The sequence below is a fragment of the Bufo gargarizans genome, chromosome 6 (assembly GCF_014858855.1).
Source record: "Bufo gargarizans isolate SCDJY-AF-19 chromosome 6, ASM1485885v1, whole genome shotgun sequence".
NCBI lineage: Eukaryota > Metazoa > Chordata > Amphibia > Anura > Bufonidae > Bufo > Bufo gargarizans.
The window spans coordinates 332,947,392-332,971,632 of record NC_058085.1 but is presented as its reverse complement, the minus strand read 5'-3'; the positions used below and the strand labels follow the sequence as shown (position 1 = coordinate 332,971,632).

Here is a 24,241-nt window from a genome sequence, read left to right as displayed (position 1 = left end):
TAGCTGTACATTTATATTGATATCCAGATGATGCCTAGGTGCAATGTACGAACACCCTCTGTGGGGCAGCCGCAGCGGATCGTGGACCCATTCACTTTAGGGTCCTCGATCTGGCCGTTCCGCAAAAAGATAGGACATGTTCTATCTTTTTTCGGAACGGAAGTACAGGAACGGAAGTACAAGTACTCCGCAGTGCTTCCGTAGGGTTCCGTTCCTTGCTTCCGTTCCACGCCATTCCACATCTCCGGATTTGCGGACCCGTTGAAGTGAATGGGTCCGCATCCGTGATGCGGAATGGCCACGGAACTGCGCCCGTGTATTGCGTATCCGCAAATGCGGTCCGCAATACGGCCACTGAGCGCACACGTTCATGTGCGGGAGGCCTTATTGGAAGAATGCAAATTGGCTGCTTTGCTGAATTTGACAAAGTAGCGCATTCCATTCCGTTTGGATGCGCTCCCATCGCGGACAGACTAACTCTGCAAGCAGCATTTTTCTGTCTACGATGTGTTGCGGACGCAAAACAAATAAGAATAGCTGTCTTGGCTGAGTTAGAGGTAGTACACCCGGCTGGTGTGAATGCACCCTAAGGATTATATATATTTTTTACACTTTTTCAGCTTCACGGCGAATCAAATTTATCATCAAATTCAGATTGAAGTCAACTTCATGGACTTTGATTCTCTCATCACTAATGAATAATTTCCAAACTATTTATCATCACAGTTTTTTTGCTACATATTATGATAAAGTTTCAGAATAAAATTCCAGGTGAAAAGCGCATCAGAATAAAAACCATATCTCCCAAAAATATACAAAAAAAAACCACTAGGGATCCGGAAGCATCAGTTTTTTTTAAGCACAGAAAAAAAAACAAAAAAAAACCCTGTGTGAACTTACCCTAATGTTCTATCTTCCGCAGCGCTGTGCCTTTAAGAGAGCATAAGGGGCGTGTCCGACCGAGTGACGTCAGGAGGTCCCTCCTCCACTCCACGCCCCCTGCCCCTGTCGTTTGGTCAGTCTCGGCGGCTCTGCTATAGAGGAGCGGTGCTGAGGGCAGAAGGAGCCGGAGCCACAGTCAGGGAGCACCCGCCTCCAGAGCCGCGCCGTCCCCGCACACAGCGGCCGCCCTCACCCGGAGACTGAAACTTGCGGCGCTCGGAGCGCGTTCAGCGGGAAGTTGTGTGCGGCAGGCTGGCCATGGCTTCCTCGGCGGCGGGCAGCTGGCGGGTGTAGAAGCGCTGGAGGGGCCGGGGGACGGTCAGGAGCCGTGCCTGAGCGCCGCCGCTGCTGCTGCACGGAGCCGATACACTGTAGCAGTCTCCTCCATTTCTGCTCCTGGTTCCTTTCATGTCCTGCGCTCTGCACACAGCACCGCGCTAGAAGCTGGAACAGTATGGCGGGGAAAGCGGCTGCCCCGGGCACCGGGATCCTGCTGGTGACGGCCAACGTCGGGACTCTGTTCGATGATGTGAGTAGTAGTAGTAGTAGTGCGACAACTCTCAGCATGTGCCGCTCTTTGTGCTAGGAGGTGTTTAGCGACATATGCAAATGAAATGTCCCATCACCGGCAGACATGTCGCACTTGACCCTGGCTTTTGTGCAGGATGTTTTGCTGAGACTTTTATGCAAATGTCGCAAAAAGTCTCAAACTGCCCCAAAAGTGTGTGCCCCCCCCCCTCCTCCTTCCCCAGTGTGTGGAGCCCAGCAGTGTTGCTTCCTTCATGGACCCCATGTTCTTCCCTTGTCTGTGTCCCATGGGTTGGCACATCTTGGGCACCTATGTCCAGGTTAGGCTACTTTCACACTAGCGTTAATGTTTTCTGGTATTGACATCCGTCATAGGGGCTCAATACCGGGAAAAAAAAAACTCTTCCGTTTTGTCCCCATTTATTGTCAATGGGGACAAAACTGAACAGGACGGAGCGCTCCAATATGCATACCCGCGAGCATGTTGTATAGTTTGCTTTCCGTCCTGGGATGCGGAGCAAGACGGATCCGGCATAACCCACAATGCAAGTCAATGGGGACGGATCCGTTTTCTCTGACACAGTAGAAAACGGATCCGTCCCCCATTGACTTTCAGTGGAGTTCATGACGGATCCGTCCTGGCCATGTTGGAGTTAATGCAACCAGATCCGTTCATGACGGATGCAGACGGTTGTATTATCTGAACGGAAGCGTTTTTGCTGAACCCTGCGGGATCGTGCGAAAGTAGCCTTAAGCGCTTGGGTTTTGTTTATGGCCGTCGCTGGCATTTTCGGAGAAGTGTCGTCGGCCGCCCCTCTGACATGAGTCTGGCTTGCTCAAGTTTACAGGAAATAGTAAATTGGGGATTACTGCGCTGTCTGGGAAGTAAAAAAAAAAAAGAAAACTCTGACCCCGAAAAGGCAGTAAATGTCCCCGAGAACAGATACAAGGCGTTTGTAAACACACGTACAATGTATCCAGTGCAGAGATGCGTACGGAAGGCTCCTCATTAGAGATGAGCGGAGCATTGAAACATTTGATTTGGCTGCTTCACCAAATTTTACAAAAAAAAAATTAGCTGTGTGACAAATTAGGCTACTTTCACATCTGCGCTTTCCCTTTCCGCTATTGAGATCCGTCATAGGATCGCAAAACGGGAGGAAAACGCTTCAGTGTTGTCCCCATTCATTGTCAATGGGGACAAAACAGAATGTACCAGAACGCATTCCGTTTGGTTGCGTCCCCATCGCAGACAGAATAACTCTGCAAGCAGCATTTTTCTGTCCGCGATGTGGTGCGGAGCAAGACGGATCCGTCCCGACACACAATGTAAGTCAATGGGGGGGCCGATCCGTTTTCTCTGACACAATAGAAAACGGATCTGTCCCTCATTGACTTACAACGGTTTTAGTGCCGGATCCGTCATGGCTATTTTAGAGCTAATACAACCGGATCCGTTCATGCAGTGGCTTGTATTATTACGACGGAAGCTTTTTTGCTGATCCATGACGCTGGTGTGAAAGCAGCCTTACTTTGTCACGAAGCGCAATTCTTTGTAAGTAGCGGGTGCAATGACGGGGAACAGTGATTGCGCCACCCCTGTCATTGTACAGCTCAGATGCCACCTTCATCACTGATTGAGGCGTCTGATCGTAATAACAGTGTAAAATTAAAAAGGAAGGAAATCAGACTTGCCTCGTTTATTTAATTGCGAAGAGCTGGCCGCCATCTTGATTGATAGATCTAGCGTGGGCCGTCATGACGTCAACACGTCGGATGGTATGGTGACATAATACGTCACTGCGCACAGGATTTCGTGCGAGATCTTCAATCTAGATGGTGGCGGCGGCCGCCGGCTCATCGCGCTCAATCTGATAAAGGAAGTATGATTTTTATTTTTTACCGCCATTGAGGGAAAATTGATTCGCTACCACAAAGCACAAGGAAATTCAGCTTTGTGGCGAATCAAAAATCCATTTGTGGTCTGCAAATTGTAGCATGTTAGTGTGTGTGTGTGTGTGTGTGTTTTTTTTTGCAAGGCTGCATCAAAATCCGCAAGTGTCGCATGCAGTTTTTGATGCAGATTTGGTACGGGAATGCAGAAAATCTGCGGGGAGTATTGTTTTTAAACAAGTGCCTGTGTGCAGGTATTACGGTGCCTGGGCAAGATGCGGGTTACATGCAGGTAAGGGCTCGTGCACACAAACGTATTTTTTCAATGTCCTTTCCATTTTTATTTTTTTTGTGTCCCATATGCAGAAGCATTCACTTCAATGGGGACAGTTGTGTGCACGAGCCCTTCGGCTGCTTTCACGTGAGCGTATTTGCACTACTACAAGAGAATTTAGACTAGAACCTTCAGAATCACAGGTGCATATCCATGAAGCAAACATGATGGTAATGAGCGTATTTGCAATCCGTATATAGTCCGGATTTTATGTACCGGAATCCGCTGCTAATGCTAATGTTAATGAATAGAGCTATTCACATGGGGTTATAATTTCCCTCCAGTATTTGAAATCCGCAGCTTGTCCGAGTTTTGTGCTGATTTGTTGTGGGAGCGCATCACAAATGCGGGGAGGAAAGAATCCGCATGGAAATCCTGAAGCAATACTGATGGTATATCACCAGGAATCCGTGCATGTTCCAGAGCACTGACTGCTTTCTATACGCTCGTGTGAAAGAGGCCTTTATGCCTGGATTTTCTCCGGATGCGTAGCGGGAAACCTGCGTGAGTGCGCACGCAATTTGTCAGTTTTTACCGTGATTGCTTTGCGGGCTTTTTTTTATTTTAATTGCACGGGTGCAATGCGTTTTGCATACGCGTGATAAAAAAAAGCTGACTGTGATACCCAGACCCGAACCCGGACTTCTTCACTGAAGTTTGGGATCGGTGGTGTGTAGATTTTATTATTTTCCTTTATAACATGGTTATATAGGAAAATAGTAGCATTTTTAATACAGAATGCTAAGTAATATAGGGCTGGAGGGGTTAAAAACAAAAAAAAAAAACCCACCATATCCACTTGATCGCGCAGCCGGAATCGTCGTCTTTCAGGACCTGCCAAAGAAGCTTTGATGACGTAATCGCGCTCACCACGTGGTGACGTCAGCGCAGGTCCTGCTGAATGAAGATAGAAGATCCTTTCATCTTTATTCAGCAGGACCTGCGCTGACGTCACCACGTGGTGAGCGCGATTACGTCATCAAAGCTTCTTTGGCAGGTCCTGAAAGAAGACTATGCCGGTTGCGCGATCAAGTGGATGAGGGGGGGTTAATTTTCTTTTTTAACCCCTCAGTCCACATTTTAGTAAGCGTTCTGTATTAAGAATGCTATTATTTTCCCTTTATAACCATGTTATAAGGGAACATAATACAGGGAATACAGTTTAATGGGGTTGCTCAACCCTATCATCTCCTAGCAACTATGCGTGAAAATCGCACCGCATCCGCACTTGTTTGCGGATGCTTGCAATTTTCACGCAGACCCATTCATTTCTATGGGGCCTGCATTGTGTGAAAAACGCTTAATATAGAACCTGCTGCGATTTTCACACAACGCAAAAATCACCGCTAATCTGCACAGCACCATTGAAGTGAATGGGTCCGGATTCAGTGCAGGTGCAATGCGTTCACCTCACGCATTGCAGCAGCGTGGAAAACTCGCCCATGTGAAAGGGGCCGTAGGCTACTTTCACATCTGTGGCATGTATTCCGGCAGGCTGTATCTGTTCCTGCCAGGTGCAACCGAAATGCCCTCAACCCCCATAATGGATTCAGGAAGAGATCCGGCCGCATTTCAGCAAAAATGCTGAGACTCCGCGGATTGTGTCCGGCAGGTTCCCGGCATTCTCTGCCAGAACTGGAAGCCGGATTGCAGTGCCGCGGATGTGACAGTAGCCTAATACGGGACCAGCAAAGTGTATGAGAATGGACAAATCTCATGTAGGTACAGATTTTGAACTCTGCAGCCGGTCAATTGTTGAGCTTTTCTTGGCAGATTTCACTCTTTTCAATGGAAGGGTGAGATCTGCAGAAAATTCACATCAAATCCACACCAAAATCTGCATAAAAATGCACCATAAGGCCTCATGCACACGACCGTTGTGTGTTTTGCGGTCCGCAAATCGTGGATCTGCAAAACACGGATGGCGTCTGTGTGCGTTCCGCAATTAGCGGAACGGCCCGGACAGCCTTTAATATAACTGCCTATTCTTGTCCGCAAAGCGCAGACAAGACATAGGGCATGTTATATATTTTTTTGCGGACCATGGAATGGAGCAACGGATGCGGACAGCACACGGAGTGCTGTTCGCATCTTTAACGGCCCCATTGAAGTGAACGGGTCCGCACTTGAGCCGTTAAAACTGCGGCTCCGATGCGGACCAAAACGGCCGTGTGCATAAGGCCTAAACCTGATAAATATTATGTGCGCTTTTTTGTGTGGTTTTGGTTCAGATTTTATGCACATAAGACACCCTTAGGGCTACCTGCACACGTTGCAGTTTTTCTATTTTTCCTCCAAAAATGCAGCGTGGTACAGTACCAGCAAAGTGAATGAGATTTGCCTAGTCTTATGTACACTCTGCCTATTTTTTATTTTATTTTTTCTGTGCAGAAATTGACCCGTCGTGTGGATTTTAAAATCTGCATCAGTGGAAAACCCCTTTAATTTATGCTTTCTTTTGCTGGACTCCCGTTTGCATCTTTAATCCCCACACACACACATTTATTAGCTGAATGTGGGACAAAAACATGACGTCCTTATGGTTCCTGCATCAATGTTTTTTTCTGTAGAAAATAAAAATAGTTTAGTGAACTTTCCTCCAAGAAAAATGTGGGGCAACTCGCACGCACGTTTTTTCTCATGATCCGAAGGACTTTTCCTGGGAAATATCTAATAAAATAAATTGCTGGTCTCGTGGCCAAGTCTACGGCAAGCTGATTAGGAAGGTAATCAATCGCTGAGCAGTGAGTCTGACCGGGCATTTTTTCTAGACCTATGCCCCTTCAGGCCGGGTACTGTTGTGGGGTTGGCTGTTTTGATGCTTCCCACACAATGCTTGGTTCAAGGCATCATTGCCGAATTCGGTGTTTGGACCTCCATGGATGGCTTGGCTATTCTGTTTGACCTGTGCTAATTGTTTCAGGTATTTCACATTTCTTAAAGTGGTTGTCACTTCAGCAAGTGGCATTTATTATATATAGAAAGTTTGTATAAGGCACTTGCTAATGTATTGTGATTGTCCATATTGCTTCCTTTGCTGGCTGTATTCATTTTTCCATCACATTATGCGCTGCTTGTTTCCATGGTTACAACCACCCTGCAATCCAGCAGTGGTGGTCGTTCTTGCGCACAATAGGAAAAGGTAACAGCCTCTCTGGTGTCCAGGATGTGAAAACTCACATAGGCTGGTGCAGGCACGGCCACCGCTGATGTATTGCAGGGTGGTCATAACTATGGAAACTGGCAGTAGTATAATGTGATGGAAAAATGAATCCAGCCAGCAAAGGAAGCAATATGGATAATAACAATATATGAGTAAGTGCCTTGTATTAACTTCCTCTACATGATAAATGCCATTTGCTGAAGCTGGGGCTACACGGTGTCATGTGTTGCGCCACTTGAAGATTGCAGCATTGTATCTAATGATTGTACTAGGTCTGCAAAACGTGACCTATAGCAACTGCTTAAAAAAAAAAACAACTTGTCAGGCTTATTTCACACAAACGAGTTTTGCATCCATTTGCGTACAGTTTGGTGAATGGACAGTATCCGCACTGAATCATAACCCTTTTTATTGTTTTTATACACATGAGCATCGTTGTCACTGATCCTCTTTGTGTTCAGGAAGAACAGCAGCATGTTCTGGATTGTCTGTTTTTCACGCAGCTCTTGCCCCTTATAAATGAGTGGGACCCGTGTGAGAAATGGAAGGCATCTGGATGCAACTTTTTTCTTCTTTTTTTTTTTCACTGATGGTTGCGAAGAGGTGTACATTTTGTGGAACATCCTGCCCTATCCTTTTCCGTAATACGCACAAGAATATGAGATGTTTCTTTTTTTCGGGTGCTGCAGAACGGACACACCAAAAATGCGGGTCAGATGCAGACAAAAACAGTTGTGTGCGTGAGCCCTTACTATTGTTCACTGACGTGTGACTGAGGCTTAAGGCTGGGACTATACAAAGTCACCATGTAGCCCCAACCTAAGGACACCTGCACACGAGTGCGATTGAGCGCACATAAGAGCCGCACAGCTTGAAAAGGGTGAAATCCGCAGCTAGAACATAATTGACATGCCATTTCATTTAAAATTTGTGAGGCAAGTTAGTTTCTGCATGGGAAAAAAAAAGCCTGCAGTGTATACAAGGTTTGTGGAATCTCATACTCTTTGCTGGTAACTGTAGTGCGCTGCCGTTTCTCAGCATTTTTTCTCATTGGTAAGCATTGACGTTTGCTTCCCTGTTTCACACTTGCGTTGTTGTTTTCCGGTATTGAGATCCGGCAGAGGATCTCAATACCGGGGGGAAAAAAAAACTTTCCGTTTAGTCCTCATGTATTCTGTGTCCAGCCATAAAACCGCATCCAGACTAAAAAAAATGGTGACATTATTATAATTATTTTTTTTTTTGAGCCTCAATACCAGAAATAATAATGCAAGTGTGAAATGGGCAACTGTCTGCCACTGTCTCATTCATGTAAGGCCGCATGCACAGGGCTGTTTGGGTCCGCATCCGAGCCGCCGATTTGGCGGCTCGGATGCGCACCCATTCACTTCAATGGGGCCGCAAAAGATGCATACAGCACTCAGTGTGCTGTCCGCATCCGTTGCTCTGTTCCGCGGCCCCACTAAAAAAATATATAACATGTCCTATTTTTGTCCGCGCTTTGCGCACAAGAATAGGCGTTTATATTGACGGCCTTCCGTTCCGCAAATTGCGGAAAGCCCACTGTCGGCTTCTGTTTTTGCGGATCCGCGGTTTGCGGACTGCAAAAAAAAAAAAAAAAACGGAACAGTCGTGTGCATGAGGCCTTAATGTGTCTTGCTGAGGTCCATGTGCTGGTCACACAACCCCATTCAGTTTAAAAGGGCAGAATTTGGGATGGAGAAATGGATGCAATAAAGCTGCTGAGTGTGATCTCCTACGTTTCTATCTGGTTAGATTAGGAGTCGCTGTTCAGCCACGGTGCAGGTAACGAGCCGGTTCAGCTCTGCTATATCTGTATACTACAATGTTGCTGGAGCAGCTATTATTTTGATGCTGGCAACGAGTGAATCTTTTGTGCTTTTACTTTTTTTTAAAGTTGTGACTGAACTTGTACACTCAGGCTTTTTGCCTCCCACGTTGAGGGAAAGACATTTGGTTGAGCAGAGATGTTGCGGTATACTCTCGTACACGTTGCACTGCGGCCGGGGAGTGCAGTCACAGGAGATTATTGGAAAGGAACGAAATGATCCCTTAGCTTTAGCAGGCCTGCATACAGGGTTAACTTTTGTACGAAGTTGGGAAGGCTCGTCTGCCTCTGGGAATAGACTGTAACCCTTTTGCTGTTTAAGAAATTGCACTTGGCGCTCATTCAGACGGCTCATTTTTGTGCGGACCCATAGACTTCAATGAGGCAATGTCCTAATTTTTCACGGACAAGTATAGGACATGTTTCATTTGTTTTGCAGAATCGTGGAATAGAAAAGGGGCCCCATGGAAGTGAATCAGTCAGCATCTAATCCGCAAAAAAAATGGATTCGCATTTTTGCGGATAGCATACTGCCGTCTGAATGAGCCCTAATTCTGCTAGTGTAATGTATCTGATATGTTCCAGCATAGGCCGGGCTCAGCGCGGTTTCCTTCTAGTGCGCTACAGAAATGGCGAGAGAGCCAGAAATGTTCTGATAGTTTTCTATGGGATCTGGTGCATCATTTTTGACACGGTATGCCATCTAGCACCAGACAGGAGAAACCCCCAAGATCCCATTATAATGACTGGGGATTTGCTGGACAGAGTAACTCCGGTACTGTGCTCCTTCTCAGAACAGACTACTGGCGTTACCACCACAGGTGATCACATATCTGCCCAAACATCAGGCAGTGTAATACAGGCTTAACGCCTCATGCACGCAGCTCTGTTGCGGCCCGCAAATAGCAGGTCCCCCCCCAATACACACAGGCATCGGCTGTGTGCACCCCGCATCATGGATGCAGACCCATTCACTTGAATGTGTCCGCAATCTGGAAGGTCGGTGCGGAATGGAGGCCACGGAAACCCCGTGGAAAGCACTATGGAGTGTGTCCGTGCCTCCGCACTGCAAAAAAGTAGTGCATGCACTACTTTTTTGCGGTGCAGATCGCGTACCCCATTCAAGTGAATGGTTCCAGTGTCCGCATGCGGCGGCCCTAATTCACACGTCAGTGATTGTGAGCCAAAACCAGGATTGGAGCCTCCACAGACATAAGGTATAAGGGAAAGATCTGCGCCTGTTCTGTGTTTAGAGCTGCACCTGGTTTTGGCTCAGAATCGCTGACCGAACACTGACTGTGTGAATGAGGCATAACAGTTTGTCTCTTGCAGTGTTAGGCCGAATGCGCACGGCCGTGTTCCGAGAGCGGTCCGTGGTATGCCGGGCTTGATTCCTGCTCGTATAGTGTATTACTGTAGTGCAGCGGCGGCATGAAGCGCACAGGCGTCATAGCAACCAATGACGCCGTGCGCTCCTGCTCTGAACAGGAATCCAGCCCGGCATACCACGGACCGCTCTTGGCCGCGTGCATTCGGCCTTACATTGTTGTATTTCGGTGAGAAAATCATTTGTTGTTAGCCTCCTCATGAATCTAGGAGACTGCAGTAAAACTTGTTGCTCATTTTAATTTTTTTTTTTTGCATTAATAAATTGCACGTAGGAGTTGCCATATTTCATACTTCTTTGCTCTTTATGAATATGTAAGATCTCCTGAGACATACTGGCAGCAGCTAGACATGGTCAAATCCCTGCAGATGTGAACAGAGGTTATGTCAAGGAGTTGTATTTACTTGTGGTGGCTGCGGATTTCACATCATGTCCCGTCAGTGCACTAGTGTGAAATCCCCAGTCCTTGGAGATATCCATGATCTCTCCACTATGTGAATTCTGTAAATCTCAGCCTTCCACTGCACATGGACATGTAAATATTCCCTGCATCCACCTGAAACCTGCACCAAAACTGGAGCAACACCTCAATGAAGTGGCCTGTTTTCCTTGTCCTGCCGAGTTCTGACGACAGCCTCTGGAGGAATGTCCAGATGTGTCTTATCTCCGACCGCTGTCAGTGCGCCTCCGGCCTCTCTCTATTAAGTATATCTTACACTTTGATGAATTGATCCAGGTTTAACATAATGATGCCATTACTTGAAGAACTTAATCTTCTGTTATTTTGCTAACGACGTTCATTTTTGGGAAGGAAGAAATGACGGAGATTAGCTTTGAGGCGCTGTCTATGGCTTTGCTGTTCTTGCATTTGTGACTGTGGTGTCAGTTTCAACTCTTTATGATTCAGAATGGTTCAGTTGAAGGCGAACACGACCACTGTGGGTGCGACGTGGTACAGGAGACTTTGCTGTACCTGCTTATACTTGTAGAGCGGTGTGCACACTGAGCCCAACATTTGGAAAAAAAACTGAGAAAGCAAGAGTCACGTCAATCATATATAGAGGCTTAATTCATCTGTCAGAGGCCAAACAAGTGTTCATTTGGCCTCCTTTATGGGACTGTCTGCATTGGCATCCATTTCTTTTCTCTACTGTATTGGAAAACGCAGCAGACTGTGGCTGTCCTGTACAGATAAAACATGTATGGTAGAGAGTATTCAGTTTTTCCCAAACCAACTGTGGCTTGGCTGACACGAACTTGCTATATCATAGTAAACTATGCTGCTGTGAGTTCCAGCCCAGCCGCAGGTCTACTGTCCCATACTGACATCATGCATTGAGAACAGGAAAATAGACCTGCGGTTGGGCTGGAACTCACAGCAGCATAGTTTACTATGATATAGCGAGTTCGGGTCAGCCAAACTGCGGTCGGTCATGGAACTGCGCACTTCATAGTGTATTTCCTAGATCACACACACTGTGAGAAACTGGTCAAACTGTACCATAGGGCAGTGCGTGGATTTCCTACGGCTCTGTACTATGAAACCGCAGGGATTCACATGGCAGTTTCTTTGACGGCCAGTAAATAACGGACGTCCAAAAAATAGAATGTGTTCTATCTCGTCTGTTTTCACTGACCGACAGCACCAATACAATTGAATGGGACGTTTTTTTAAAGAGGACCTTTCACGGGTCCGGACATTATCATATAACTAGTGGATTCTTTGGGGAATACTTATGGCATATTACAGCGCTTACTATTTTCTGTATACGCTGCTCTGTTCGCCCGCTGTGCCCGCCCGTTCACTTTTCCCGCCTGGTATGTAAATTCATACCACTGGTACAAGGTGGAGGAGACGGCCGGGTTTCTCAATGTGCGTCTCCTTCTCCCTGGCTGTGACGCTCTGCGCTGCGATGGGACAACTCACAGCCAGGGAGAAGGAGACGCCCATTGAGAAACAGGCCCGTCTCCTCCACCTTGTACCAGTGGTATGAATTTACATACCCGGTGGGAAAAGTGAATGGGCGGGCGAACGGAGTAGCGTATACAGAAAATGGTAAGCGCTGTAATATGCATAAGTATGCCCCACAGAATCCACTAGTTATAGTATAATGTTTGGACCCGTGAAAGGTCCTCTTTAATGTCCGTTTCTTAGAAAAGCATTAGTAAAAAAAAAAAAAACTTGACCATAAAAATTGACCATTTATCCGACACAAGCAAGTTTTCTCTCCGGATGCATTCCGTTTTGCAGACTGAATCCTGACCCATTTTCACTGAACAGGCCTCGACACATTCTGTATCGCTCGTGTGAAAGAGGCCTAAGGAATTCATTTGCTTTGTGCCTTATGCACACCATCTTATTTTTGGTCCATGTCCAATCCGCATTTTCTGGGGATCGCATTAATTTCTATGGGTCCGCAAAGAAAAACATCCGTGTGCTGTCCACATCCATGCGGCCTCACTGCATATTATAAACCCTGTCCTATCCTTGTCCATTTTGCTGATGAATATTTTTTTTTTTTTATTTTACAGTGGGTCCTGTAAAAATGGCAAGATCCACAGGGACCGCATTTGTATTTTGCTACACGGTCTGATATAGTATAATGGGCATCAGGTTTTGAGAGCGTGTCCTGATCTGACATTTTTGGACTTGCAAAGCAAACTCTTTTATACTGATCTATACCCGCGAGAACCGATCGAACGCTGCAAGTTTCCTCTTGTTATACTCTCCGCATTACTTGCCTTCACCGTCTCCTTGAGGTTACAGAAAAGACTGGAGAATAGAACGGCTAAACTTATAGCAGGCGACTCTTCTACAAAGGCGTCATTCGCTGCTGTTCTAAGCTGTCATGATGTTTTGTGTGTTCGGCGCTGGAGCATCCTGTCCCTGTGAATTGTCACACTTTCCACAGAAAGGTGTAAAATCCGTAGCAACTTAAGGAAGCGCGCCCAACAGCAGCAGCTAGCACTCTCCGCCATCTCCAGGCCTATTTATTCCGCATGGATGAGTTTATAGGATTGATTAGACCGCCAGCAGCAGCTTCCCTGAGTCATAGATAAGCGTGTTTGATACATTAGAGCGATGTACAGCTCCTTCTTGTAGAATTGACTAATTAAATGCTTGCAAACAGGATTCCTGGCTAGGTGACAGTCATAAAATACTTAAAGGGGTTGTCCTACAAATAATATTTTAAAATTTTCAAACCAGCACCTGGATCTGAATACTTTTGTAATTGCATGTAATTAAAAATTTATGATGGCTACTTAGGCTACTTTCACACTAGCGTTCTGCTGTCCGCTCGTGAGCTCCGTTTGAAGGGGCTCACGAGCGGACCCGAACGCTTCCGTCCAGCCCTGATGCAGTCTGAATGGATGCGGATCCGCTCAGACTGCATCAGTCTGGCGGCGTTCAGCCTCCGCTCCGCTCGCCTCCGCACGGACAGGCGGACAGCTGAACGCTGCTTGTAGCGTTCGGGTGTCCGCCTGGCCGTGCGGAGGCGTGCGGATCCGTCCAGACTTACAATGTAAGTCAATGGGGACGGATCCGTTTGAAGATGCCACAATATGGCTCAATCTTCAAGCGGATCCGTCCCCCATTGACTTTACATTGAAAGTCTGGACGGATCCGTCCGAGGCTATTTTCACACTTAGCTTTTATATGCCAATGTAATGCAGACGGATCCGTTCTGAACGGAGCCTCCGTCTGCATTATTATGATCGGATCCGTTCGAACGCTAGTGTGAAAGTAGCCTAAGTTAGTCGATGACCTATATCTGTATAGCGCCACCTGCTGTTTACTGTTTTTCTAATTTCTCTGTCCTGCTCGCTGAGATGGAAGCACGTGCTCAGTTCCATCCTTTAACTGACATCAGCTGCAGTAGAAAGGACACACCCCTAAGTTGCCAGCTTGAAATAAATTTAGCACAGCAATCTCTGGATCCATGTGAGGTACCGGGCTGGTTCTAAGTTTGTTAGAAATTGTCCTGTACTATTTGATATCCTATCTTCACTTTTTTACATTAGTCATGGGATAACACCTTTTAAAGGGATTATCCTAGGAATCTTTTTCTTGCCAGCAATCTTGATTTTGAGCGGAGACAAGTCCTGCATGCACAACTTTTGTCTCCGCTTATAAATCATCTTCTGAGCAGAAACATAACAGACCCCGTTAGTCTATGGGGTCCTAAGGGCTCAGTTTGGCGCCAGGAAAGGCTGAACAGTGATGTGAACGAAGCCTTAATAGTGTTTTTAGTGTTTTCTAATTTACAGAATACCTCTTTTTTAGTTTTTGGTGTATGAACAGAATCAGTCAGCTTCTCCCTCTGGCAGCTGATATAACCCCTTCTTACTTACCCTGCAGGAGAAGTAGTCCCTGCTATACCCCCACATTACTGCAGAGTCGCTGCTCCTTTAACAAGCAGGGAACAAATAGATTATTTTTTTTCTGACTGGAGGATCTCTATGCAAAGACCTGGGGGGGGGGTCACGCGTGTCCACCAGCACTCAGCACATCAGGTGGAAATGGAAATCGCTTTGCACTTTGAACACCTGGTGGCGCTATACTACGTAAATAATCCCTTTGCCTGGTATATGATGCTGAACAGCCTCCTGCACAGGATTCTGTGTGCCAATGACCTTAGACTAGTTTCTGTTGGCTGACACTCCGAAATACCCTGTTCTGGTCTCCCACCCCACGATGGGGCAGCTGTCATGCCACCCACATAAACATTGGATCGCCAGTGCCTGGTTCGGCTGCTTTACTTTTACACTTCACCCTGTCTGGCAGAGCATTTTTTAGGTTGTCTTGCCGTTCGTAGTGATCAGTGCAGCGCTGAAGTGGTTAAGGGCTAAATCATATTTTATTAGAATGAACACAAGTGACCTAGATAATATCTGTATAATTTCCCCTGCGGATAGCTCCGTTCTGGGCAGCATTGGAAGAGCAACAGCAGTGCCAGTTGTACGTAAAGAACTGTCATATTTCACTATTTCACAAGACTATAATAAACATACGGATTGGATGGATTCTGGTTTTTAAAGGCTCTGATGATCACATCCAACCCCCCCCCCCCCCTTAATATACATATATACATGTACTGTAAGCTCGGCTGATTGGGCGTGTGTTTTGAACGGGAAGAGGAGAGTTTTAAAGGGGTTGTCTCATCACAGAAAATTGGGGCATATCGCTAGGATATACTCCCTTTGTCTTATAGGTGCAGGTCCCACCGCCGGGACCCGCGCCTATATCGAGAACCTAGCCCCGAAGGTGGTGGAGAGCGCACTGCGCATACATAGCTTCTCTCCATTCATTTTTTTTACGGGGCCGCCAAAAATAGGCGTGCGCTAGCTTGGCTATTTCCCTCGAGGCTCATAGAAGTGGCCCGGCCATGCACAGTGCACTCCAACTCGCTTCTATGGGGAGAGTGCTTAATGGCGACCGTACCGGAGTCCTCCAGCCACCACCTTGCGGGGCTCCGTTCCCAATATAGGTGCGCGTCCCACTGCTGTGACCTGCACCTATAAGACAATATCCTAGCGATTATAACCCCATTGTCTGAGATAAGACAACCCCTTTAAGCTGGCCACACACTTTAGATAAATTTTGTCCGAACCTGCCAATTTGATCAAGGATACTCCTAATTTAACATGAGACGCACACCTCCTCGAATTAGCCCCGTCCTCCGACAGCGCAGGAGATCTCAAAGACCGGCATAAAACACTGCTCTCTAATAAATGACCCATATTGAACATAGGGCTTCAATCCATGCACCTAGTTCCTGACCGGAGTAGATTTCAGACATAAATTTTAGTAAATTTGCCAGGACTGATGGTCACATGGACGTTTATAAAGTCACACGAATGAGTCTTGCATTTTTTTTTTCTTTTAATGCCAAAAACTGTTGTGATCTTAGTGCGTTAACCCCTAATGTACACTACGTGCAGAATTATTAGGCAAATGAGTATTTTGACCACATCATCCTCTTTATGCATGTTGTCTTACTCCAAGCTGTATAGGCTCGAAAGCCTACTACCAATTAAGCATATTAGGTGATGTGCATCTCTGTAATGAGAAGGGGTGTGGTCTAATGACATCAACACCCTATATCAGGTGTGCATAATTATTAGGCAACTTGCTTTCCTTTGGCAAAATGGGTCAAAAGAAGGACTTGACAGGCTCAGAAAAGTCTAAAATAGTGAGATATCTTGCAGAGGGATGCAGCACTCTTAAAATTGCAAAGCTTCTGAAGCGTGATCATCGAACAATCAAGCGTTTCATTCAAAATAGTCAACAGGGTCGCAAGAAGCGTGTGGAAAAACCAAGGCGCAAAATAACTGCCCATGAACTGAGAAAAGTCAAGCGTGCAGCTGCCAAGATGCCACTTGCCACCAGTTTGGCCATATTTCAGAGCTGCAACATCACTGGAGTGCCCAAAAGCACAAGGTGTGCAATACTCAGAGACATGGCCAAGGTAAGAAAGGCTGAAAGACGACCACCACTGAACAAGACACACAAGCTGAAACGTCAAGACTGGGCCAAGAAATATCTCAAGACTGATTTTTCTAAGGTTTTATGGACTGATGAAATGAGAGTGAGTCTTGATGGGCGAGATGGATGGGCCCGTGGCTGGATTGGTAAAGGGCAGAGAGCTCCAGTCCGACTCAGACGCCAGCAAGGTGGAGGTGGAGTACTGGTTTGGGCTGGTATCATCAAAGATGAGCTTGTGGGGCCTTTTCGGGTTGAGGATGGAGTCAAGCTCAACTCCCAGTCCTACTGCCAGTTTCTGGAAGACACCTTCTTCAAGCAGTGGTACAGGAAGAAGTCTGCATCCTTCAAGAAAAACATGATTTTCATGCAGGACAATGCTCCATCACACGCGTCCAAGTACTCCACAGCGTGGCTGGCAAGAAAGGGTATAAAAGAAGAAAATCTAATGACATGGCCTCCTTGTTCACCTGATCTGAACCCCATTGAGAACCTGTGGTCCATCATCAAATGTGAGATTTACAAGGAGGGAAAACAGTACACCTCTCTGAACAGTGTCTGGGAGGCTGTGGTTGCTGCTGCACGCAATGTTGATGGTGAACAGATCAAAACACTGACAGAATCCATGGATGGCAGGCTTTTGAGTGTCCTTGCAAAGAAAGGTGGCTATATTGGTCACTGATTTGTTTTTGTTTTGTTTTTGAATGTCAGAAATGTATATTTGAATGTTGAGATGTTATATTGGTTTCACTGGTAAAAATAAATAATTGAAATGGGTATATATTTGTTTTTTGTTAAGTTGCCTAATAATTATGCACAGTAATAGTCACCTGCACACACAGATATCCCCCTAAAATAGCTAAAACTAAAAACTACTTCCAAAAATATTCAGCTTTGATATTAATGAGTTTTTTGGGTTCATTGAGAACATGGTTGTTGTTCAATAATAAAATTAATCCTCAAAAATACAACTTGCCTAATAATTCTGCACTCCCTGTATGTCGGCGTATGGTGCCTATGTCACTGCTTCAGTTTCTCAATGTGACTTCCTATGGTCTAAGATCTAGTTACTCTTCTGGATCTAATATTTTTGTATCTGTTCTTTTAACTGTATGTTGCGCCATTCCTTTATTATTCCTGCTAGAAGTTATGCATGAGTCGCCAATAGTTTGCAATGAAGGTCCAGCTGAGTGTTACCAGTTGGGCGTGTGTCCCTGCTCATTCCTACTCTATCAGATCAATGATGCCAGTGTCAGACTGTGCAGGGACACCCTCCCCACCTCCCCAAACATAGTCATAAGAATAGATGCTCCAGGATTATTACTACATGGGGTTTGCATGTAGTTACTAAGACAGGCGTGGGGAGAGGTTAGAGGTCCTCTTCAGCAGTACCTTCTTTACGTTGGCCGCAGAGTCTTCCTCTTACACAGGAGGAGCCTTGGCTTTTTTACGTTGAACATTTGAATGACTTGAATATAAATGTGTCTGAGGTGTTGCAGTTGTGACAACCATAGGTATGGCCAGCAGCTTGTAAGTCCCAGAACATTGCAGGTGCCTAGAAGATTTCAGCAGCCGAGCTATTCTCTTCACGACTGAAATAAAGACTCTGCTTTCAATGTATTAATGCTTTTTTAATGGTATATCAAATATCCACTTTTGAACATGATGGAAGGATTATCTGAAAAGTAAATCATTTGGGAAATGCTGTAAGTATAGAATAAAAGGTACATTAGCCCGGATCTGTAATTTAAATTACACAATTCCAACAGGAAGGCAAATCAGCGAGTCTCACCCCCTCTCCGGCACCTTTGCTCGCTGCTGCTTTTCATCTGGTTTTGATTTGCATATTTTCTTCTGCTGCTTGGCATGAAATTACAAAACAAAGGTCCTGATTTAAGTGCAGGATATCGTTTTATATCTGCTGCTGTTGGCCAGGGTCACATTGCAGCAGTACAAAATCACAGTTGCTTTATGTGATTCAGGGGTACAGGGTACATCTGTTAGTTTTCTCTCAGTTCAACTTCTGGAGGGGTGGAAGCTAGCTACTATATCATCTCCCATGCACAGCGAGAGGAGGAGATTCTGCTCCCCTTGCTCTATCTCTCATAGATGCTGAAGCAGCAGCATGGAGGACATTATACAGCAGCACTGAGCAGTGTAGCTGTGAATCCAGCACTGGGTTGGGATGGTAAAATACTGTATAGAAGCAGCATGGAGAATATTTATACAGCAGTAGTAAGCAGTGTAACCGTGAATCTAGCACTGGGATAAAATGGTAGCATGAAGGAAATTATACAGCAGTGTAGCTGTGAATCCAGCACTTGGGTGAGATGATAAAATACTCGAAGCAGCAGAATAAAGGATATTTTATAGCAGTACTGAGCAGTGTAGTTGTGAATCCAGCACAAGCAGAGGACCTACTAGAAACAGCTGTCTCTCTTCAGCAGTCAAGCCTTTCAATAAACCAGGCATCTTCAAGCTGCGGCCCTCCAGCTATAGTAAAACTACAACTCCCAGCATGCCCGAAGAGCCTACAGCAGGGCATTGTGGGAGTTGTAGTTTTACAACAGCTGGAGGGCCTGCAGTTTGAGGATGCCTGCAATAAACCAATGGGCCTAGATATTTGCAGCCAATATCTTATCTTCCTGGATTGTTTTCTGCTAATATTTATAAAGCCTATGGGCAACTGAAAAATAGTTGGACTCCTTAAAGGGAATTGGTCACCATGATTCTGGACTATTATCTGCACTAATACATGAGTAGTACTGCATACAGATTGCAATTTTTTTTTGTTTAATTTCCTACTGCCCCCATTCCTCCTGTCAGGACTCGAAGCTGAATTTGGCGTGTGTGTGTGTGTGTGTGTGTGTGTGTGTGTGTGTGTGTCCCCGTCCAGTTTAAAGAAAAAAAAGCAGCATAAGTGCAATTTTTTTTCTTTTTTTTTTTAAACTAGAGACAAAAAAAGTCCCCTTATGAGCAAAAGAAAAATGCTTGTCCTTCATTTCATATTTCCCATAGACTTTCACTAAGACACACAGCAGCAGTGAGCAGGAAGAAAGACAGGAGATGCCTTCCCTTCATACAGCTGATCAGCAGGGGTTGTCCGACCCCCTCCAGTCTGATATTGATGACCTATCTTGAGCCCTGAAGAACCCCTTTAAGAGAGCAGGTGCTAAAATGCCATTACAAAGCAGCAAACGGGTATTTGAAGCTGCTAGTGCCTCCTGGAGTCCCATGAAATTCAAGGTGTTGAATCCTCCAGAGGCTTGCAGTTGTGCATAAACCTACTACTCGGCCGCCACTAACCGGTGCTCACAAGCAGAAATGGTTGCGGTGGGCACAGACATACATGAAGACTAATTGTCAAACAGTCTTGTTTACGGATGGTGGACTTCAACCCTTGATGGTCCAGATGGATGGTGGATGACCACCATGTCCCAACAAGGCTGCGACATCAGCAAGGAGGTGGCAGAGTCTTGTTTTGGGCCGCAACCATGGGGAGAGAGCTGTTAGGCTCCTTTTAGGGTCCCTGAAGGTGTTAAAATTACCTTAGCAAAGTATATAGGGTTTCTGAGTGACCACTTTCTTCCATGGTACATAAAGAAGAACCGTGCCCAGAACCTGTAAAATGTTTTGAAGCTCTGTTGTACATAATAATTTGGCACATTTTTTGGCACATTTTTTATTTATTTTTTAAAATTTTGTGAGAAAGTAGTGTCATCATTGGGAGGTTTGTTCAGTAAAATTTTATTTTATACTCTAATGGTTGATTCCTTGAAAATTTATACTGATTATTTGCATCGACCATTTAGGAAAATCCGAGGAAAAATATAATCTACGTAATTGGAAAGTGGTGTAATATAAGTAGTATCAGTCACCTGGAAAGCCGCCTCTGCTTCTCTCGGTGGTCTCCGTCCTGCAGGGCTGACATTGTGAGCCCCTGCATAGGACTGCTGCGACCATTCACGGTCCACTCATTTTGTAAATATGAAACACGTGATTGCACTTACTACACAGAGTGTAAACATTGCCTAAGGATATGGTCACACGTGGCAGAAATTTCTCCACGTGAAAAAAACAAGTTCCATTCATGTGAATAGGGCTTGCCGAAATCCATGTGTTTGCTGCAGAAATAACCGCTTTCAGATAACTGTTCAAACCCAACCAAGGCCAACATCTTCTGTGGGTTTCCTCCGGGTGTTTGTTTCCGCACAGACAGAACATACCGCCACCATAGTTGGGGACCGATGAGAGGACCATCTCTGTACAGCGCTGCAGAATATGCTGGTGCTACATAAATTAATAAAATCGAATGGGTTTTCAAAGGCAGCGAATTTTCGCAACAAATCTGCCTCAGGTGAGTATACGCCATGTTTTGTGGAATTGCAAAACGTGGATCACAGCAATGTGCATGCCAACATTTATTTTAATTTTTTTTCCTTCTACTCCTGTAGAAATGACCTATTCTTTTCCACAAATTGGACAAGAATATATCTATATCTATATCTTTCAGGCTGCGGAAGGTCATACAGATTGTCATAAGTTTTGTTTTCATTTTATTACTTCTAACTTACATAATTTTAGCTGCAATTTCAAGAGGAATCACTCCCCCCCCCCCCCCCCCCCCCGTTTTCTGTCAGCCTTATTTATGTCTTCTGGGTAGCAGATCAATTGCCCAGAAACAATGATTGTGTATGAGGACGAGCGGTAGCCATACAGTGGAGGGGATCGCAGCATGTAAATGCAGAGCTTCACCTCCACTGAACGAGCAGCCAATTGCTGGGAAGGAACTGGTCGTTCCCGATAATTGGCTGCTCGTCGGAGCATGTAAATCCAGCCTGATAAAGTGTCTGGTACAAGAGAAATTCTTGATTGTGGCTGAATTCCTGCTTTGTATAGTGCATTTCCAGCACGTCTTGTAATCTATCCCCGAAAGAAGTAGCTCTATAGCTCTCCTTATTGAATTTGTGACCTGCATTGAGTTTCGTTGCCATTCAGTTTGTTGGCATGAGCCGGGTCTTCTGTACACTCACTTTATAATTAGAACAGTGGCTCATTAAAGTAAAGGAACGTCTATTGTGTCACCTCCTTGACCGCTTTAGTGACAGGGGCACTATTGATCGGAAACAATGGAGCTTGTCTGTTACAATTACTTGTTGGAGTTGTGATTTAGTGCAAGTCCCAGCAGCGGATGCCAGCAGTTCATTTATCCCTCCTGCTTTCGGCTCCCTCTCAGGCTTCCTCCACCCCGTGCTCAGGAATTTTCTCTTCTCTCAGCCTGGCGTCTGGGCCCAGGAGCGGAGTTATTTTCCTGCAATATCAGATAAACCAAAACAAAATGACGCGCCTTCTGCCAGTCTGACGCCGCTCCATAAGTGACGGTTTTGAAGAAGCCCGCGGGAAGAATACCATTGGCTGCTGAAAGCCGGCAGGTTTATGTAGATGCTGTTGAATACAGAGGATTGGGTGAATAAACCATCCACTTTTTTCACTACTTGGAGTGCTGCCTTCTCTTTTGCCTTTTATCTACACTTGGGGCCTTGGTCTCAGGTCCCTTAGGAGGATTTTTGCACCCATATATACTTTGTGCTGCTTCTTTTTATATATATATATATATATATATATATATATATATATATATATATATATATATATATATATATATATATATATATATATATATATATATATATATATATATATATATATATAATTTATTTATTTTTTTGGCGGTTGTCAAAAAGCTGAAAAAAATATTACCGTATATATCCCCAGACTCAAGTGTAGTAGAAAACAGAAGCAGCAGAGTGCAAAAATTTGTGGTGCTGCAGTATTACTTTTACCAGTATGTGGCTGGAGGGGTATAACATTTGTAATTGTATACAAAATATAGTTACTGCCAATGGGGAAAAAAAATCTACTTAGTAGATTGCCTTCAACCTATTATGTCACCAAAATACACAATCTTTCCCAACTTCCATAGTTATATCAATAAATTGTATTGATTGGTTTATTGTATCTAGGATATGTGGTTCCCTAAGCCTGTGTTCACACGTTGCAAGCGCAAGATGGCGTTTGCTGCGGTTTTCCACAGTCAAGGCTCCCCTTGAGCTGTGATGGAGAGAGCTGCAGCAGAAAAAAATGCGCCCCCTGAGCTGTCATAAAGGGAGAACTGCAGCTGAAAGGACACACCCCTGAGCAGCCAGCTTGTAATAAATCTAGCAGAGCAATGAGTGGAGAGATTTCTGGATTCATGTGAGGCACAGGGTGTGTGTGTCTAGTGTGTGTATATATGTGTATATATATGTATATGTCTCTATCTGTCGTGCACTCGATTAGGGATGGCCAACCTGCGGCTCTCCAGGTAAAACTACAACTCCCACCATGCCATTTTGTAGGCTAATGGCTGTATGCAGTGTGGGCATGCTGGGAGTTGTAGTTTTGCCGCAGGTTGGCAATCCCTGCACTATATGATGTCTGATTTGAAAGCTGACAACTGTCAGTGTTTAATCATCAATTGTCAATTTATACAAATATTTTGAGGATAAATAACTGAGGAATAGCACAATGCAAAATCCTGAAATAAAGTCCTCTGAAATAAATTGGCTTCAAAAACGTCTTGCGTGTTTTATGGTTTGGTAGTGTAGGCCATGTTGATAACATTCACACACATGATTTTCAGATCCATCACATGGCAGTTTTGCAGCGTGTTAAATCCATAGCCAAAACTCACCTTTAATTTCCCTATTTATATTTTTAAAGCATGGCATGTTGAGAACTAGAGCCATTGTTGACTGACATAAAGAGTAACTGTTTCAAAATTTTCCCCAGAAATCAATAGTACAAGTGAGGATTTGAAACTTTGTAATAGGCTTTTTTTTTTTCTGAAAAGATTTCTCAATTTATCAGACTTTTCCCTCAAACCTCTTGTCTTGATAATTTAATACTAAAATTAGTATGTTATGTAGTGAAGATGGATTTACAGTTGTTAGATATCAGGTTGCATCTGTAGCCGATAGAAATCCATGGCAAGGGTTGGAAGAGGAGCTGTTGGTGGGTAACGGAGGCAGAGAGACTGTTTCTAATTAGTTTTCCATCTCACCCCAGTGCTGGATTCGCAGCTACACTGCTTCATGCTGCTGTATGCCTTTCATGCTGCTGCTTCTGATGGGGGTAGAAGCATCTTCTCTCTGTGTGCAGTTCATGGGAGACATTATAGCAGCTAATCTCTGCCCCTCCTTGAGCCATCCTTGGGTCATCCTGAAAGCTAGAGCAGAAGGGAAAACTAGTGATAAATATAGAATACAAGTCCTATAATGTCATTCATGTCCACACAAAATATGCAAGATCCCCCTCCCCCGTTCTTACTTGGACTGACTGAAAGTCATGCAATGATACTGCTATGGAAAACTCTTGTGTGGCCACTTGTCTATTTTCACATGTCCGCCTGTCGTTTTGACAGTGGGCTTTTCATCACTGATTTTCTGTTCACACTCGGGTGAGTTTGCAGAGCTGCTTTCTAAATATACATTCTGAATGTAGGTCAACAAAAGGCGTCTGCACTTGACAGACTCTAAAGTGGCTGCAGTTGTTTGTGACACACAAAGAAGGGCCAGTGGTATGGATTTAGTGTGTGACATGGGCAAATGATATTCATGCCT

The 24,241-nt window shown here is 45.0% G+C and overlaps 1 protein-coding gene across 1 annotated transcript in view; it reads left to right on the top strand.

Moving 5' to 3' along the window:
* Positions 1-1,006: 1,006 nt before the first annotated feature.
* Positions 1,007-24,241, top strand: part of INPP5A (inositol polyphosphate-5-phosphatase A) — a 448,685-nt gene continuing 425,450 nt past the window's right edge. The window contains exon 1 of the mRNA XM_044296965.1: positions 1,007-1,471. Coding sequence (XP_044152900.1) covers positions 1,397-1,471 — 75 coding nt within the window. The 5' untranslated portion in view covers positions 1,007-1,396. The remainder of the gene's footprint in view (positions 1,472-24,241) is intronic.